Here is a 20,964-nt window from a genome sequence, read left to right as displayed (position 1 = left end):
AGGACCCATTGGGATACTCTTGGACTACTTCACATCTTCTCCTAATCGTTTCTCTGTGAACTGAGGTTTGGACTGAGCCCAAGCTCTGAGGAGCCTGTCATAAATTATGGTCTTAGTGTCTAATATCTTAATATCACCAGTGATGTGGCTGGGGAGGATGACAGAATGCGTAGCAGGACACCCTCAGTTACACTGTGGTCTTCAATATTACATATCAGGGAACTTTAAATTGCATACCTTATTAGAATATTTCCAGTGTGGTAGTTTAAATAAATCAGGAATATATATTAAGACTTGTCAGCTCCCAGGTTTAGAGAGTTTGAGTTTTTGGTTATGAAAAAATTCTAGCAAATAAAATAATCTTGACTGATAAAGTAGACAGTTTTAAAAGCTGCTACTGTTTTGATTTATGGAGATTTAAATACTCGAAAATATTTATATATTCTTGTCAACGAACACCAACATTCAAAGGTATTTATGAGATAATAGAAATGGTTCTAAATATGAAACATTTATTTAGGCTCTCATAGTACAGCTAACTCCAAACAAGTGTGTATGAAATTGTGGCTATTTGATTGGTTTTAACCTACATGTATTCTACTGAAGACACAGCACAGATTAAAATGATATCGATCAATAATGCCAGTAATTTGGGGTTCAAATTGAAACTAAGTAACCCATCAAGTTGGACAATTGGTCCTTAAATACTGTAATCCAGAGGGCATTACATGAAAACCTGTTACTCTTTCATTCTATAAAATTGTAGCTTAGGCTGGGGATTTAGCTCAGTGGTTCTGGCGCCTGCCTTGCAAGCACAAGGTCCCAAGTTTGATCCCCAGTATCAAAAAAAAAAAAAATTGCATCTACCTCCTACCCTCCAGAAAGCCCTCTCTGGAAGGTCACTTGCACAAGGCTGTCTTGGACAATGACGACCTTTTTCAAATTCTGCTTCCCTCTGGTCTCTAGAGTTGATGATAGTGGTCAGCCTCTCTTCCTTACAGTTTTGAGACTCTTGGTTTGTCTAGTTCTCCCCCCTGTCTCTTTTTGGTCTGTAAATAACGGGGTTCCCTGAGGTTTTATCCTCAATCTCACTCTTTTCGTACCCTCTCCTCTATTGAACCATCATCTCTAGGGAGGTGGCTCCCCTCACACATATCTGGGTGTCCCACTCAGGGAGCTCACACCCGTGCTGCATTTGTCATCTGCACCTCCTTCCAGGGCAGAAGCTGCATTTGTTCCTCACACACAACAGAGTGTGAACATTTTGCAAAGTGGGAAGGTTTTTCTTCCTCCTCTACTAAATGCTCTTCACAACTTTCTCCATTTTTATTGACATTACCATAATTATCCCAGAATTCCAGATTGGTAGACTTGACCTCTCCCTCCAAAACCATCACCAACTTTGTCTTCCAACTCGGTGGCCACCCTTTCTCTTTCTTGGCATTGCCATTGTCACATATTAATTATCTCTACCCACCTGTGAAAGTCTCCTGACATGGAATCACTCCCCTTTTCCATTTGTCTTACACAATCACCAAATCATTCACAGCATGTAATTTTCTGCTTAACAACCTACAGTGAAGGGTACAACCACCTAAGAACCCAAATCTTCTCGGTGTGACACAGGATGTTATCATCTAGCCTCAACCTACCTTCCTGGCCTCATCTCTTGCTCTGTTCAGCTCTGCAAGATTACCAGCTCTTCAGGTCTTTCCCTCTCTTTCACATTTCCTTGTTCATGCCTTATGTGTACACACTGAATTCTAAAAAATGTCCTTTCCTTTCCTGTCTGCCTAGAAAACTCCTTTTCAACTTTCAAGATTCAATTCCAGTTTGTCAGCCCCTATGTGGCCTTTCCTGCCCACCAAGGACTGTAATTAGCAAAGTTTATTTTCCATCCTAGGTTTATATTATTGCTCTTTATGTATGTATCATAATACAATGCTGCTGTTTGAAAGCAGAAACTATCATAATACTTGGTGTATGCTTTGTGCACCATATATAGCCAACCTGTGGTACGTTAATTAATTACAGTGGTACGCTGGTTCACAAACTCAATTCTCTCCACAATTATGGTTGCAAACCAAACTGGACAAGAACCGAATCAGATTTCCTCATAATGTCAACATTGAACCTAACCATCGAATTTGATTTGGCTCTTATCCAATTTGGTTTGTGACCAGAATCGTGGAAAGAATTAAGTTCATGAACTGAGGTACCACTGTACTAAATAAATGGATGAGTAAAAAATGAATGCTCTCCCTATAACAACTGGTTTCAAATGAATATTTTAGGGTAGTGCTTTTCAAACTTTAATACGCATATGAACCACCTGGGGACTCTTACCAACATGCAGGTTCTGAGTCAGGAGGGATGGGTAGGGCCCAAGATTCTGTTTGTCTAACAAGCGCTCATGTGGCTGTTGGCCCAAGAACCACACCACCGAAGGGATGAGACACAGGCACATCCCATGCCTTCCTGGTCTATGCGAGCATAATGCTGCCCACCCTATTCCATCATGCCGCACTGTATCTATGCTTGCCAGCTAGAATGTGAATTTGAGGGGACAAAGACTATGTCTACGGTGTCACGTACCTATCCTTGTATTCTCAGCACTTTGCCCAGAACCTGGTGTGTGGTAGGTGCTCAGCAATGCTGGATTATTAGGGATCTCTCTTAGACAGAACTCACAACCATTTCCACGCTGACTTTATTTAATCTGTACACCTGGGGGTCTTTGTTAACTGATGACACTCCTAACCCCCAGTGAGCAACATGGCTCTTTTCCATAAAAGAACCAAGTGCAGATACACCTTGGCTTACCTTGGGGTTGCCTCTTGATAAAGCCATTGCAAGCTGAAAATATCATATGTTGAAAATGCATGGAACACCCCTAGCTTAGCAACACAGCGAACCAGAGAGCGATGGTTGCTTCCTCTTGGGATCACATGGTTGAGTGGGACCTGCACTTGCCACAGCTGGGCATCTCAAGAGCAGACTGGAACCCTTAGTGCTAGCCAGGGAAAAGATCCAAATTCAAATGGCAAAGTTCAGTTTCTGCCGAATGCCTATTGCTTTTGCATTATCACAGATTGAGAAATCCTAAGTAGAGACATAAGTTGGGGAACTGTCTGTAATTGGCACCCAGAGCCTGAACACAGAGGTCGAAAACCAAGAGCAAGTGAGTACATGTAATGTGGCTGTGGTCAGATACACTGGTAAGTGACAGCCTGGGGAAGATCTGCAGAGATTTCTGAAGCTTTACCCATTCACTTTGATTGATAAACCTAAGATATGGGTTTAGTACAAACTCTAAATTCAAATCTGGATATAAAAAGTTGAGAATAGCCAGGTTTGGTGGCACAGGCCTGTAACCCTGGCACTCTGAGGCAGGAGAATGGCAAGTTTGAGCCATTATCAACTTAGCAACTTATCAAGACTATCTCAGAATAAAAAATTAAAAAATGGACTGGGGATATAATGTAGCTCAGTGAGAAGGCCCTGGGCTTAATCCCCAGTTAAAAAAACTTGAGAATAGGGAATAGTTTTATAAAAAGTGAGAGGGAGCCAGAGAGGTCAGAAGACTTGAAAACTTATGAGACATACATATTTGATGGCATGATATAGAATGTACATTATTTATCACAAGTAGGATTACCCTCTGGCTGAGTTTTGTACTTTTTTTCTCAGTACTGGGGATCAAACTCAGGACCTTGTGCTTGCCAGGCAGGCATGGCATCACTGAACTAAATCCCTGGCCCTCTGGCTGAGTTTTAATTTGATCAAAAGCAAAATGTTAAATTTTTGCTTTGTTAATGGATATTTGGCCTTTACACTGAGAAACAAGCTGAAAAGAACTATCTATCTGGGCAAAAAGAAGCAATTAGAAAGCGTCTTGCTTTGGGAAAAACAAAATTTCACCTTCTTCATAATTTTAACTACTCTCAAAGATTTGTATTTTCCTGGATGTTCATGTGAGGTAAGGATGAATGACAACTAGTGCATAGGACAGATTTTTAAAAGTCCTATTACTGACATTAAGAACTATATCACCATTTCATAAGATTTTGTATCTATCCATGCATAGTTTTATTCTATTCTACCAATGATTGTACCCTAGCTTCCGCCAAAGTTAAAATAATTCAGAAATACATATAGCACAGAAATGTATCAACAAGTTTAACATCAGAAAGTGAATAAAGTCGTTGTATTTATCCTGTTTATGGAATTTTTTTCATGACTCTTTTCTGGCCAACTTCAACACAACAGAATAGTAGTTTGGATGGTGATCTAGACAATTCATAGAAAAAAAGCAATTATTCGGTGACCCTAAGTGTAAGAATGGGGCCTTAGACATACAGCTTTATTATCTGATTTGATAGAACTGCCAATGAATATTACAAATCTGACCAATGGCAAAGGGTAATAAATAACAGTGAGTTAGTGGGAAAAGATTCATTTACTCAACAACCTCTATTTGAACCTTAACACCAAGGAAATTGTAATTAGTATGAAAAAGAGAGAGGAAGGGTTAAACTAACAGAAAGGGGCAAATCATTTCTGGTGTAGAGCTTCTCATGGACAGTTGTCTCCAGGTTGAAGAAAAGCCCACAGAAGCAACAAGATTCCACTGACCACAGTCAATGCAATGAGAAATTCCAGATGGATTACTGCTCAGCTGCTTCCTCCCCGGAAACCCCTCCACCCCACCCAGCACACTTGTACACACACACACACACACACACACACACACACACACTCTCACACACCCTCCTGAAGAATCCCTGGCCTTGGAGTTTTCTATTCTGTCGTTGCCTGGCACAGCTGCAGCCTGATGGCAGAGGCCAAGGGGTGGGAGCCAGTATATCAGGCGCCAGCTGCTAACTCTGGGATGCTTCTTTCTTGGAACCACGCACCCTTGGGAACCCAGGGTCTCAAGCAACTCCTGTTGGTCACTAAAAACCACATTTGATGCAAAACTCAAAATCCAACTTGAAAATAAAACAACAACTACTGAAAATATGTGGTGCACACAAGAGGAGCTCTGTAGCCGATGGTGTCCCAGAAGATGGGAGTGGTTTCTAAAACCCGAGTCCCATGGTATCATCGGGGGCGCTGGCCACCCCCACGTCTTTTCTACATTCTTTCCCGATCCTTATCATTTTATAAATACACAGTTTTACATAGTTGTGCTTGGTGGAGTTAAATGACCTTTTTTTTTTCTTTGCAAAGATCGTGCTTACTTTTTCTTCCTAAAGACCATTTGATCAGATAATTCTAATAGTTCTTTTCCTCCTCTTTGGAAGAATGCTGTGATTCTGGCTCTAATTGTTTTATCGTTCATTTCACTGGCATGCTGACAGAACACAGTAAGAAAGGAGAAATTCGTTTGATTTATGCAATGGGTTATGCTTAGAAGCCTTAAATATTTTTTAGTAATTTAAAATAGAAATTTAATTCTAAAAATCAAAAAGTAATTTTTATCATATACTTTTTAATAGCTCCCCCTACCCCCAGCCTACACAAACCTTAAGACAAAAATATCAGGAAATATGACCCTATGCATACGTCTTAAAGCTTGTCGGAAGATTTTGTGCACATGTCATTTCTGAACCAACATTTCCTTATCATGATCATTGCCTACTTTTAATATCGGACCAATGCTTTATCATTCTACTCTTCCATTTCCATTAAAGAAGTGAAGCAGGGCTGGGGTGTAGTTCAGTGTAAGAGTCTGTGCTCACCATGAGCAAGGGCCTGGTCTATCCTCAACACAAAAACAAAAACAAAACAAAACAGAAACATCCCCCAAAGTGACAAAGGTGCTCTACTTATACCATTTTCAATAGAATTTTGAATAAAATTAGATTAGTGTGTGCTCAATAAGTAATAGTGCCATTTCCATGGCAAACTATGATGCCCAATGTATGCTCTGTGGATCATTTATATTTTGTATAAATATAATATTTATGTTTTATAACACTTTTCAAAAGATGGGATGTAGCCCACTAGTGAGTTATGAAATCAATTTAGTGAGTTTGATAGAATTTTATACATGACATAAAACAACAGAAAAAAGAAAATATCAGAATGCAATGCAATATATGTGGTAATAAAAGGGCATTGTTTTGTGAAACTTGTTTTTGCTTTGTGCCTGTGAAGAGCACATGTCAAATGTATATCTTTCTATGATTTGTCTTTATCAGTTTGAAAGTCCCTGTCACAGAGCATGCATTTCTACTGAGCATAATAAAATATTCACTGCAGAACAAAGGAAAATAGTCACATTTATTCTTCTGTCATTAATAATCAATTTCCTTTTATATTCATAAGCACAATTACTCAGCTTTTATATTGCAATAAAAGTATTCAAGCCATTTAAAAGTAGTTTTCTATTCATTTTCCATGGGTACCATTAGAGAACTAATAGACTAGCATTTGTTGACATTATTTTCTACAAACGGATTCTCATCCTCTTGTATTTATCTACCATGAAATAATCACAGATCCAAAGACTCTTAATTTTCAATTTACTATTCTCTAATGATGACCCATCAACATGGCAAAGAGGTGACAATTCCCTTTTAGGACACATTGATCTATAAAAAACAACATCTCATTTGAAATGGATGAAAAATAATTCCAACTAGTCTACATAAACATCTACCCCTATCCATACACACCCTTCCTTACTAAAACACTTCAAATGTTTATGTCCTCTTGAAAGTTATAATGTGGGCAGAAGAACAATAGTTGACTTAGTTGCATACTGCACAGTGCATTTCAATGCTATGGGGGAGCAAAGTAGGAAATAAAAGGAAACATCAGTCTTGAGGGTTAGTGTTAGTATTGCGCCCCTGTTGGGGAACAAATGTGGAAAACCATCCTCCCTTGAAAATTCACAAACCACCTTAGGAAGTACTGCCGTCAACACTCAGAATGGAGGGGTAGATGCTATTGGCAGAGTGAGTACTACTTTTGAATGGGATCAAAATAAGCTGCTTCAATTTTCCAACATTTGACTGGTTAGACCACTGTCTTAGCCACTTTCTGGTTGGTGGGAGAAAACATACAAAACCTGAACTAAAAAGAGGACAGGCCTTTGTTGGCTCACAATTTTAGTCCATGGTTGGTTGCCTCTAAGGCAGAAATGTCATGGTGGAGGAAACCTGCTCACCTCTTGGCAGCCAGGAAGCAGAGTGAGAGAGAGAGAGAAGGGAGGAGCTGGGGACAAGGACACACCCATCCAGGTCATGCCCCCAGAGATCCTCCTCTTCTGGTCAGGCCCCACTTCCTAACAGCGTATTCAGCTATGAACTCATCGATGGATGAATCCACTGAGTAGTATAGCACCTTCATGATCCATTCACCTTCCAAAAGCCCCACTTCTGAATACATATTCTGGGGAACATTTATATTTAAATCATAACAACCATCCACTATGTAAAAGGAGTAACCATTTCTGATGGAAAGGCATTTCCATGGGAAAGAAGTAGAGACTTCAAAGAGCAATGAAGATGCTGAGTCCCTAAGTCCCAATTGAGTTCAAAACATTTACTGAGCACTTAGCTCTGGGCCAGGGACTGTGCTAGAGGTTGGAGAAGAGGTGAGTTTGCAAACAAGTGCGAGGGTTCTGAGAGCACATGGGAAATTACAATTCATATGCTAAGGGTATACTCAAGAAGCCTGTGATTCAGGTACACTGGAGAAACAAAGGCGGCATAGAGAAGAACTATGATCCCAGAAGGGGACCTGCTGAAGGTCCAGGGGAGTTTCTTAAGCAGGTGGTGTTTGAGTTGAGCTATGGAGAAGAGATGAGGTGCATCCCCTTGGAAACATAGGTGACACAGCATGATATTTGTTCAGGACATTGAAATGAAGGTAAAATAATATGAGTTTGGCGAATTTGGAAATCACTACAATTTCACTTGGTTCCATCAGCACTAGACGTGTTCAGGATATCATGAGTAGATAGGGACTGCTGTAAGACTCAGCAAGACAAGGGAAGGCGTAAGGCGAAGCTGGAGAAGAGACAAAATCAATGTCCCACATGGAAGTTAAGAGTGGAGACAGACACACGGGGACCCCACTATTTTTTTTTTTGTACCGGGGATTGAACTTGGGACCTTGTGCTTGCGAGGCAGGCACTGGAACCACTGAGCGAAATCTCCAGCCCGGGGACCCTACTATTAAGGCACCTTTAAAAGACTACCATTACTTAGCTATCCAAAAATATTGTTTAAGAAACTTTAACGCATAAAAGATAAATTAAGAACACTTAAAATGACACCCATTTTCTAATCTTCCTGTTCCTTTCAATTCTTATCGCAGCTTCTTAACATATCAGGTACCTTAATGCTCATGAACTTCATTTTACCACTTAATGTTTAACTGGTAAATTGTCTCCTGTGTAATCTTGTAGGCCATTTTTAATGGCTGTATTTTATTGTATTCTTGTCATAGACAACCATTTTTTTTCTGTACGTCATGCAGCCAGTTCTCAGATTTTCCTGCGACAAATGACATTGCCATAAATGGTTTTTCATGCACATTTTATTCCATTCTTTCCTGGAGGCAAGTTCTAAGGTGTGAGAGTATTAGGCCCCAGGGTATACGTATGCTCATAAATATTTGTATGGTGTTTTGTTAGTCAGGTGGAAAAGGGCCTGGTACTTACTGTTTTGCTCCAAGTAAGGCCTGTGGTATGGTGTTCCTTGATATATGTCTGAAGCTCACTCCAAATGTTCAAATATGACTTCACCCAATCCACATGGCGTAGGTCACTTTGTTACAAAAGAGAATGGAAGACAGCAGTTAGGCTCTCTTCTCTTAAAATTTTACTTTAGTAAAATTTTAAAAAGGGAGAGGGCATGGTTATTCAGTGTCTAGGGCTCCAAATAACCCTGGAGCGGAGGTCGTCCTAGCTGGAAGAGAACCCTGAAGGGAAGGTGGTCCAGCACTCCCCTGAGGGAGGCAGCACAAGGCCAGAACCCCACATGTGGACAGAGACTGCAGACAGGGGACCCCACCGAGCAGCCAATTGAGGTTACGTGTCCTCCTGCCTCTCTCACGTGAGGTGAATGTGGAGGGAACATCATTTCTCTCTGTTGTGCTTTTGATGTAAAATAAAGAACAACTGTTCTCATGAATGAGCAGTATTTTGAAAAATCAGTATGTTTTCTAGTAATTCCATTGAATTACTTGGTTAAAAGTATAACTGATGAGAATTTTAGTCATTATGACTGGTAAGGAAGTTGGTACTTAAAAAAATGCTTTCTTAGAAAAAGGCAACACCCATCCTTCTAAAGGGATCCACTTAAACTACCTTCCTCTGATATTCTTGACAGTGCAAGCTTAGAGAGCCATGGCCAGGATTTTTAATCTCCCTTTTATTGAGCCGAGAGCTAGTGAAATACTCACCTTTCATAACAGGATGACCATACAGGATCAAGAGAATTGTTAGGAACATTCAACTTACAGATGAGCCAAAGTGTTGCATTTCCTTTTGACAATTTTCACCCACAATGTTTTTGGTTCCACTTTGGATGAAGTAGTAGTAGATGAGAAAGTCATGCCAGTCGAGTTAACAAAAATGTAACTGTGTACCTGGCTCATTAATCCGGAGGATGAGCACTGAAGGAAAGCTCTCTTAGACCTCACACCCCTAACGACTTGTCTCTAGGTGTGTTTTGTTTTGTTCTCCTTGAAACACCCTAGCACCAGTGGCACGTCTAGAATCCCACCCTATGAAGGTGTCCTGTTAGGAGAAGTGAGGGGAAGCGAAGTCCCAATCACGCCCCACAGGCGAAAAACATGAGTGTGGATTTGTTCCACATTTTGAGACGTTCTGATTATATTAATCAAATCTGTGAAGAATCTCATTGTTACTCTGTCTCACTTTCACAGGTCTCTACTGACCTGTAAGGTTTTGTGAGGGTCTTAGTACATACAGTGCCCTGCACAGGGGAACCAGTCTAGACAGCAGCTATTATTAGAGCCCAAAACTTTCTCTGGTGCAAATGTACACTCATATTTGCATATGTGGTCACTTAACATGTAAATACATATATGCAGATATGTATAAACAAAACACATGCATAAGTCTGCAGACACTACAGAGATATCATGTTGCTTTATGCAATATGCTTTCTATTAAAAATTTTTATAATGAGTTCCAAACCTCTATAGGCGATTTTTTTCTTTTAATCTCTGCAGCACTATTTTGACTTGAAGAAAGTTCCAGCAAAACTTAATAAGGACTAACCGCAGTTGCCTTCACCTGCAGTCAGTGTCTAAGAGATAAACTGAGCAGGATCCAAATACCGTACCCACAGGCAGCCACAAACCTTCCCTTGGATTTCACTGACCCTGGAAGAATGGTGTTGGGGAATGTGAATTTTAATGGTCATGACTCAGAGGGAAGAGCCAAAGGCAGTGACTTCTCTACTCACATATGGAAAAAGAGCCAACAACTGCTCAACCCAGTGGCAAGGGTGGCACAGATGTGATGAGTCCCCTGCTCATGGCCTCTATTTAAGCCACAGGGTTCCTGTCTTTCGGCTCCTTGGCCCATGGGACTACCTACCAGGTGGGTGGCAGTGAGTTGCCCACGACTGTCACGTGGAGCAGGCGCTGAGGTTGGGTCCCCCCCGCCATGGTGCTGAGTGCGTGCGGTATTCACCTTTCTTTAGGTTACCGGCCCCAGAAGCGCCAGGGTGACTTGCGATGGTGTGATTACCTCTAGAACTGATACGAATGAATCTGTACCTCTGCCTGCATTTCCCTAACTTATTGCATAGTCTTCAGGGGGCCCCTGAGCTTGATTGAGCCCACCTTGGTGCTGCTCAAAGTACATTTTCTCTTTCATAACTAACATCAAGGGGGTAAACCCTGGACTCCTTGCATGCATGTTCCAATGTGAAAACCCTGGCCTCCTCAGGTATGCTACCTCCTGGCCTGGATCGCTCACACTTGGGGTCTCGACATTTACTCAAGGGGGCGCTGAGACAGGACAGGGGCTGATGAACTGGGATACAATAAATACGGCCTGCAAAGGTCTGTGCTGGCTAAAAGGCAGGAACCTGAGCAATGTTTAAGCTGCCCTAAATTGGCCGGCATGCATGATGCATTCTGAAAGAAATCACTCTGGGAATACATTCATGCTGACATATTATAGCCAGGTTTGGTAACTCCTATTTCCTACTTCTGAAATGTAACTTGTATTTGAGAGAAAAAAGGGCTGCTTTGCATTTTGGAGGGCTCTTCTCAGGAACTGAGACTTTCTATGGTCTCTAGTGTCAAAGAGCACCATTCAGAATCCTGTCATTGAGCACAGTGGCCTCAGTGCAGTTCTCTGGAAACACAAATTCTGTCACCGAGCACAGTTACTGTGATCAAAATCCACGAGGGTGCAGATTGATCCTAGGAGGAAAGGGGCCCCCAGAGGAGCCTGTAATTAGTAAGTAGTTCTATCTGCTAATGTTGTTCTACCTCAAAGCTGCGAGATCTATTTTGCTAACATAGAATAAACAAATCAAAACAAAATGAAACAAAACAAAAACCAAACCAAAACAAACACCCTATGGCTGTTTTTAAAAATAAAATAAAAATAGCTTTATGAAGATATAATTCATATTCCACACAATTCACACCTGTACAGCGTACGATTCAATAGCTTAGCTTGAGTTGAAGACTCTTCACCACAATTAATTTTAGAATACTGTAACCCTCACCAAAGAAACTTGACACTCATTTGTAGATATTCTATATGTCCCTAAACTTCTCCAACCCTAGGCAACTGTGAATTACTTTTTGTCTCTATAAATTTGCCTATTTTGAATTTTATATAAATGGAGTCAGACAAGCATACAATATGTGGGGTTTTTTGTGTTTCTGGCTTCTTTCATTTGGTACAGTGTTTTCAGGGTTTATCCATGTTGCCACCTATGTCAATACTTTATTTTTAATCTCCAAATAATATTCTATTGTATGGATATACCACATTTTATTTATCTACTTGTCAGCTGATGGACATTTGGTTTATTTCCATAACCTGGCTATTATGAATAATGCCGCTGTGACCATGCATGCATAAGCTTTTGGGTGCACATCTGTTTTCATTTGTTTTGGAGATATATCTGGGAGTTGGACTGTATAAGGTGGCTGTTTTTTACAGTAAAAAATGTGGGTAGGTATTCCTTTTTTAAAATTTTATGAGAAAATAAAACAAAATTTCATAAAAGTAGTTACTCAGAGTAGAAGACACTGACAAAAAGGATTCTTTTACAAAGAAGAAACAAATAGATATTAGCACAAAGTCTTATTTTCATTGAACTAGGTATTTCTTAATATATGTGCTGCTGAAGCAAGCATATATATGTATTGTTAAAATTTTCTTTTGTATCTCAATATTTATTAAAATAAAAATGACTTAAAAAGGAAAGAGTGGTACAAATTTTAAATATGTACCATTTGGTCAATGACCTGGAAATATAGCAGATATTTATACAGAATGTATAAATAAAACATTTTTGTATATTCGATTTAAAATTTGTCCCATATTGTTGTGAATCTTTTTCTTCTGGTTCTTACTTTTAGGTCCATGTTAGTAAAATAAAGAGGTGAATTGGGGTGATAACCTAGACAATTCAGGCCCTCGAATCTCCTGCCACCTGAACAGTGAAGATCAATGATGAGATGTCCCCAGGAGCCCCTTTTCTTATTGGCTGATATCACCTCCACTGCTGTCACCTAAGGGTTCAGATGGGGATCCATTCTTGAGCCCAGAGCTAGCAGTGAGTGAACATTCCTGTTTTTATTGTTGCCCCAACTCTTCCCCTAGTTACTAGGCAACAGCCTCAGTACCTCTAGCCAGCTGTTTACAAGGCGAAGCATGACCTTATCAAAGGGTGAGGAATCTCATGACACTCCTCAAATAGTTTAGAGGACATTTTCCTGGATGTCTCTTCATTTCTGGCATGGCTCCACTTGGTCCTCCTTTTCCATTCTAACCCCAGCAGGAGCCTGCCTAGGATCTATTATTTGTGCTGTAGGATGCAAGGTCTTTTCATGCTGGGGCTCCAGAGAAGCTCCACGGTCTAGACTCCCCTGGGCTTCCCACAGCCCTCGGAGGGCTGCTATTCTCCCAGAGGTCCCTCAGTCCACCTTAATCATACTGCATCTTAACTCCATCTGGTTTCCCTCTTGCTGCCTACGTTATTGTCTCATCTCTCCTCTGCTCTTGCTTTTCACTTTATTTCCCGATTCCCTTTCTTCTATCTGCTCACTCATCAGCCTACTTTGATCAGTGGAAAAGCTCTGTGAGCACAAGGAGCCAGTCTGTGGGACATCATCAAGCAGTAGCATACATTCAAATGGGGACAGTTTATTCATAACAAGAGGATGGAGGCACACTTCCTAAAATACATATGTTATCTGTATAATGGATTCCATTTCCACTTGGATCTCTCTGCAAAGATGGCATTTTTCCTTAAAATTTATAGTACACTCATAAAGAGCCACAGGAAGAGATCAGTAATTATTTAAGTGTTAGGAACAAATGTCTAACAGTGGTCAACTGAAAACCTGGTAGGAGAAGAGGCTACATACCTGTGTTTGTAGTCCTTTAAGACCCTGTTAGTGTAAAAGGTGGCAGCATCATTCATCTCCTTGACATAAGGACCAGGTTTGGGGGACTGAGAAAACAGGACCATCACCCAGGCATAGGAGGAAAAAGAAAAAAGATAAGAAAGAAAATACCTTGAAGAAGAAGAAAAACAAGGGAAGGATGGTTGGAAGCTAGAGGTGAACTGTGCTCTGGAAAGGCTGTGAAACTCATTGTGTTTCTCTGAACAGAAAGCAGCACACTTTAAACAGAGCAAGAAAAAGCTGATCTTTCAGCCTAGAAAGGATCTTCCTTTAGTGCAGGAAGCGGACAAAGGGGCGTGGCAGCGTGGTGACGTCTCCTGAGGACTCCAACATGTGACCAGGTGAAGGGGCCCTGGTGCACCCAGACTCACCACGGCTATCCATCCCAGGGCCGGGATGCTCTCGCTGACGGCCGAAAGATGGTTAAACATGTTACTCCCCCGGTTTCTCTCTCTGAAAGTCTGGATTTCCTGAATCTTTTCTGAGATGGGTTTCAGAAGCGCAGCCACCTCATTCTGTAAGCAAACATTGAGAGCTGTGACCAGAGACAAACAGGCACGGCACTTCAACCTGCCTGGCCTAAGCAGGGGCGCCCAGGGACTGAGAGAAACACACGATCATCTTTCTGAATAGAATGGGGTTTTCTCTGCTATGGTCACACAATCAACCCTTCACAACTACAACCGGCATGTGCGGGTTCAACAAACTGCATTCAAAATATTTCTTCACATATTGTGTCTGTTCTGCACATCTACAGACTTTTTTCTTATTACTCCATAAACAGCACAGTATGACAATTATTAAGCTAGCATTAACACTGTTTTAGGTACTGTATGTGATCTAGATGTGATCTGAAGTATACAGAAAACAGTGTGCCGTCTACATGCATACACGAAGTCATTTTATACAAAGGACTTAAGCATCTGTGGAGTTCAGTGTCCGTGGGAGGCCCTGGAACTAACCTCCCTCAGATACCGAGGGACAGCTGGACTGTATTTTTATTCTCTGCAATATGAAAACTGCAGACATTTTTAACATTAATAAGGCTGTCTCCTGAGACATGGAAAACCCCAGCAGTAAGATACAGCCCCTGTTTTGGAGAGCACTGCAGGGAACACAGTAAAACATAGCGTGGATGTGTTGGATTTTCAAATGAATAGACCAACACCACACTACAATAACACAGGTGTTAAGTCAGGGGAAGAGGTTACTAAAAAGATGACTTGCTATTCCTGTGGGAAAAGGATGAGGGGGAGCATCCTAGGTTTGACTGTAGTTCCCAGAGCTCACGTGCAAATAAGGAAATCAATCCCAGATGCTCTTTTTAAGCCAATGGGATGGCTTCCCATATTTACAGTGATTCGTCTCGTTTGGCTTTCAACATCATCCCCAGTCCACTGGGCCTACAACTACTGGTCGCACTCAGTTCTGATTAATTCAACAGCTGACATCTCTAGTTATATAAAAAATGACTTTCAAAATGATGTGTTAGGAAGTATCACAGAGACACTGCAGCTATTTTAAACCTCTCCTCCTCCATGCCTGAGGCATTCTCTGCTTCCTTTAAGCGTTGAAGAGCAGTTAGAATGGTGTTTGTGTGTGTGTGAATGTGTGTGTTTGTGTGTGCTGTGTGCTCCAAAGAATTAGCAAACGTCCTAAGCTTCTCAGTTTTGTAAGAGCAGTTGAAAAGCTTTAAGCAGTATTTCACTAAATCTTGTTTGCAGGAAGTAAGATGGAAAAGCTCCTTACAGTTCTTTCATTTCTTCAACCAAGATTTCAAGGCAATGGTCTCTAATCTTGGCTACACATTGGAACCACCTAGGGGGTTTTAAAAGATACAAAGGCCTGGATTCCATCCCCAGAGATTCTGATTCAACCGGCCTGGAGGTGGCCTGGACAAGGGAGGGAAGCCTGGAAAACTCCTCAGGGGATTTTATAAGCATTGCTACAATGGTAGCTTCACACTCAAGGTATAGTCTTTTGTGCCAATGACAGAACACCACAAGGGAAGAAATTATATTCAGCGGCAGTAGCTTCCAGATTTGACTTCTCCTTCTAAACCCTTTACTGGTCCTCCCTGAATGTAAAACACTGTGTTAGGGCTTAGGAATTAGAACAACCTTAGTCCAAATCACTGCCCTGCCACTTACTTCCTGTGGGGCCTTGAGCAAATTACTTTATCTGGTCCCTGGTTTCTCTACACAAATCAGAGATCACAATATCCACAACTTTGACTACAGGAGATACTGCAATTGAAATCTCCAGCATGCAGGAGGTACACAATAAAAGGAAGTGATTATTATTACTATGATGCAATTAGCTCACACTGGAGGTAGAAAAGATGTCCCCAGTAATATATATGATTCATGTGCTTCAAATAAATGACTATTTCAGAAAGGGAAGCTCCAAACATACATCCCTGCAGGCTAAAAGGATTTCAGGATCACAGGAGTCTAAACTGGGTTACCTACTTTGGCCTTTTGGCAGATTCCATGGAGGAGGTCATAATTATTATTTAAAAAAAATCCATTAGAATAGAATAGAAAGTATTGGAGAGTGCTAACGTGTAGGGAGGGTAGATATTTTAGGAAATAATTGTTTCAATTATGCTTGGTGTGGCTGTGTATTGGATTCCAAAGTAAAATGTATTTATTATGGAACCCAGCCCCAAAGTTTGAGAAACATAGATCTAATCCAATCCTCCTGTTTTACATATGTGGATATAAGCTCAGGGGTTTAATTTACTAAGTTAAGATCATTATCAAGAGTTAGTATAGCTAGAGCTAGCACCTGGGAAGCCCTGAGAAAATTCTCTGTATTGTACTAGGTACGGATACAAACACACTTAGCTGTCTATGCACAGGTTTCTCCTCTGCCAACCAGACTAGGGAAAGGTATTATGAAGAGATTAATACCTCAGGTACTAGAATAGTATTGCTTGGGGTCAAGTCCTTGTTCTCAGTGTACTAAGCTCTGGGTCTTTTCCAAACTAGGCCCATATTTCATTATCCCATCTACAAAAAATAAAGTGGACACTGGCACTGACTTCATAGGGATGTTATGAGGCAGAATTTAGAAATCTCAGTGGAATTTTTAATTTTTCCATATTGAAGTTTGCTGCAGAAACTACTAGTTCTTGTAGAAAATTCAGGAATACTCCTTTTCCCTTTCTCTTCTTGTCATTATAAAGCAAAGGTGTTACAGATTTGGCATGAAGATTCCGAATCACAGTTGTCATATGATGAATTGTGTTCTCCCAAATTCATATGCTGAAGCCCTAACACTCCCAGTACCTCAGAATGTAACCACACAGCATTTGAAAAATCTGAGTTAAAATGAGGTCATTGCAGTGGGCTTTAATCCAGTTCAACTGTTGTCCTCATAAGATGATGTGTCGGCTGGCTTTCCCATTGCTAGGACCTAATACCCAACACCTGCAACTTCAAGAAGGCGAGGTTTATTTTGGCTCACAGTTTCAGTGGTTTAGTCCATGGCTGGCTGATTTGTAGGCAGGAATATGATGGTGGAAGGGCATGGCAGAGCAAAGCTACTCTCTTATGCTGCTGCAAAGTAGAGCACATGGGAAAAGCACTAGAAGAGATATACCTCCAAAGGCACAGCCCCAGTGACCCACCTCCACCTGGGCTCCACTTTCCAATAGCACATTCAGCTATGAACATTAGTGGATTAAACCACTGATTAGTATAAACCCCTATGATCCAATCACCGCTCCAGGAGTCTCTAATCCAGTCAAGTTGACATTAAGTTCACCTGGCACAGATGGGGAATTTGGACATGGAAACTCCCAGAGGGAAAGTAATGTGAGGACAGAGAGAAGATGGCCAGCTCCAAGCCAAGGAGAGAGGCCTCACAGGAAATCAACCCTGCTGACACCTTGATGTCAGGCTTCTTGCCTCCCGAACTGTGAAGGGATAAAGTGCTGTTGTTTAAGCCACCTGATCTGCGGCACTGTGTTATAGTAACCCTAGAAAACTAATATGGGGTCTAACGGCATTTCAGGAAAGGGAAGCAGATACCCTTATCTTCTTCCCACCAAATGCTCAACAATAAACCAAGGCACCTCAAAATACTCCGGTCCCAAACACAACTGTTCCAATGTGGGTTCATTAATAGCTGCAGAAATCGGTTTTAAATATTCTCCCTGGAATTTCAACATTTTAGAAAGCAAATCTCTCCTTTCAAGGGATTTTTTTCAGGCCCAATTCAATACCTCATCAAAGGCACAACATTGGTTTCTGCAGAAGGCTGCTGATTTTCAATTATGGCCAAACTGCTAAAAAGCATTCTAATTGTCTCCAACAATTTGCTAAATCGAACTTTTTTTGGATGCAATGAAATCTTTGACAAAGGCCAGGATATCTGAATTGTTGGTGATGCCTGGCCCACTGCCCCAAGGGGAAAAAGAACCAGGAACTGTGTATTTACAATGTTAGAGAGATTTATTAAGGCCATCTTTGTTTATCTCTGACTTCCCAAGAACAAACTCCAAAGTCTGAGGAGACACAGTATTTTGGAAAATATTTCATATTGGTTATCTGATGAAAGCATCATAAAGATTGAGAAAGTTTCCTTTTGCCTTAGTTTGGCAATTGTGAAGAACTGTCATCATAAAAAAAAAGAGAAAGAAAGCAATGCTAAAAGATCTAAGTGTAACGGTCATTTGCTCAACGCTAATAAACAATACAGCTTTTATTCTGAGCCAATAGAGTTCTTATGTGCTTAAAGTAGTCTTCTCCAGCTCATCCTGAACTTTCACAGCTGGAATCAAAAATAGGAGAGAACACTGGAGTGAATGTGGAACTTCCATCCATCCCATTGTGTGGTTATGTGGGATGTCACAGGAAAAGCCAAAGGAGGAGGTTATCAGTTAGACATCCTTCCACCTGGTTAAGCATTAAGCATGTATTAAGCATACTCAATAAGTACAAGTTAAAATGCATGGATGTCAACTGAAATTACAAAAGCGCTTTCCAGTAAACAAGAAGAAAATTTAAGAGGTGTCCTGATTTTTTGTGTTTTTCAATAGAGTCCATGGGTGGTGGCCTCTAGATAGAGCTAGCAAATAGTGTGCTTTGGAATGCCTTTAAGTCAGACAGTTTTACAAAGGTGTCATACAGGGTGTTTTCGTTTTTGACGTTTCACTCAGGTTTCTGAGACATTCCTTGAAAAAAATAATTTTTCACAGTTAATGTGAAGACAAGTTGAAAATCTCTCCTCCCTTTCCCCCAATTGTGGGGGCTTTTACAGAAGGTGTAAATGGTTCAGAGGTGATGTGTGTGTGTGTGTGTGTGTGTGCAAGGTGCACATTTTCAGCAATTGTTCCCCCAGGTGATCTTAGCCAGATGGGACTGTACTTTGGAGAGTATTTTAGGGTTCCATGTCTTTATGACCCCAGCTTCTGCTTTAACCTTGAAGAATTGAGTCCATTACAGCTACATCTCCATCTCACTCCAGAAGTAACGGAATTTTAAAATAAAATAAAAGAGTTTTATCAGCAAGCTTCATAGAAACTTTACCCAAAAAGGAAAAGCAATTTCCCACTCACGCTGTTCTGTAAGAGATGGAACAAACTCTGGAGTTTAACCTTAAAGATGTGTTATAGAGTGAGATGAAATTGGCCTGTAATTTCTGGAACCCAGGGTTCTAATGTAGTTCTATATCAGGAAGAAAATGGCTCAATTATTTGTTTTTAAAATTTCTCTTTCTGACTATAAAATTAGCACAGGAAAATGCAAGTAAATTAAAAATATTTTGAATTCTACCACATGGAGGAAAATATTGTTGATTTGAATATTGCAGATATTTTCAAAATACAATAATTGTGATCCTCCTGTGATCTTTATAATAATGGCTATTCATTGCATAGATAATGATTCTAAGAGTTGAATTCAAGCAGTTCAACAAAAACAAGCAAGGGCACAAACAAATAAAATCCCATCCACAAATTCTTGGTGGGTATGGTGGGAACTCTTATTTCAGAAAAAATGTTTTAAGATAAATTAATTACTATTACAACTTAGCCACTGAAATAAAATTTGGACTTTTAATGTTTGGATCCACCTACATTTAAAATTCTAAGAAAGCTCATATCAAGCAATATTTCTTAGCAAACCATACTATCAAATATCAATCATTATTACTTTGGTGTCTATGGGGTTTTTGTTGTTGTTGTTGTTTGCTTTTTTTCTTTTTGTGGTGCTGGAATTTAACCAAGAGCCTCATGTATTCTACCACTGAACTCTATTCCCAGGCCTGGGTTATGTGTTTTTGTGTAAAGTTTGACCAACTGAATCCATTTAGATGCACGTGTGTAAGTATGAGGAAGCATGCATCACGGAAAGTATATGAAAAGATATATATAAAAGTGTCAACACAGAGCTTTTATTTAATTTTATGACTTAGTCATACAATATAGTCTAAAATTTCTAATATGTACTATATTTCCTTTCAAATTAAAGAAAAAATTTTAAAACATATTAACCAGTTTAATAGCCTCAGAGGTAGAAAAAAATTCCACATAGGTGCTATTAAATCTGTACATATCAAATAATACTAAGCCTCCTTCTACCAATCGGGGAAGTAGCTTCAGGAAAACATATTCAGAAATTGCCAGAATAGCCAGGCATGGTGGTGGGTGCCTGTAATCCCAGCACTAGGGGGGCCGAGGCAGGAGAACTGCTGTGAGTTTGAGGCCATCCTGGGCTACATAGTGAGCTCAAGGCCAGCCTGAATTACAGAGTGAGACCCTGTCCCAAACAAAACACACACACACACACACACACACACACACACACACACACACACACAGAAAGAGAGAGAGAGAGATGCCAGAATTAATTGCTTAGATGAAAAAGAATAGTTATCGCAAGCAAAGGTTATCTAAATCATAAACAGTGTCTGTTTCTAAAAGCATATTATTTGGGCACATTCTAATCATTAAAGCAATTGTTTTCCCTATTTTAAGTCAGGATCAAACTTTTTAAAAATCAGATATGTTAAATCAAATTAACCTTTGCTTTGTCTATTTCCCTAAGCTAGTTTGCTTTTGTGTTTCTTTTACTACCCAGAAACATTTTGGAGATTTCAGAATATACTTCATGGAAACACTTTGAAAAATACTTGTACATCAGGACAACTTGGAAATTTAAAACATTTGGAAGACCATCATACAAGTCAATATAAAAAAACCCCTACTAAGTACAACAAATATACATGCTACTGTTATCCTTATATTGTATAATGACAAATTTCTTGGAAAATATTTTCTTATGTTCACAAGACTTTACAGTTCAGATT

General features: G+C 40.2%; 1 protein-coding gene across 1 annotated transcript in view; it reads right to left on the bottom strand.

Moving 5' to 3' along the window:
• Cap2 (cyclase associated actin cytoskeleton regulatory protein 2) overlaps positions 1–20,964 on the bottom strand; it is a 172,348-nt gene that overhangs the window by 34,987 nt on the left and 116,397 nt on the right. The window contains exons 5-7 of the mRNA XM_004847637.4: positions 14,019–14,162; positions 13,609–13,694; positions 8,678–8,783 (exon numbers count right to left, since the gene is read on the bottom strand). Of these exons, the coding sequence (XP_004847694.2) occupies positions 8,678–8,783; positions 13,609–13,694; positions 14,019–14,162 (336 nt within the window). The remainder of the gene's footprint in view (positions 1–8,677; positions 8,784–13,608; positions 13,695–14,018; positions 14,163–20,964) is intronic.

This window comes from Heterocephalus glaber, unplaced genomic scaffold, assembly GCF_053883595.1.
Source record: "Heterocephalus glaber isolate CG9 unplaced genomic scaffold, H.glaber_assembly_v1.0 deba00001472, whole genome shotgun sequence".
NCBI lineage: Eukaryota > Metazoa > Chordata > Mammalia > Rodentia > Bathyergidae > Heterocephalus > Heterocephalus glaber.
This window is presented reverse-complemented; position numbering and strand designations above follow the sequence as displayed.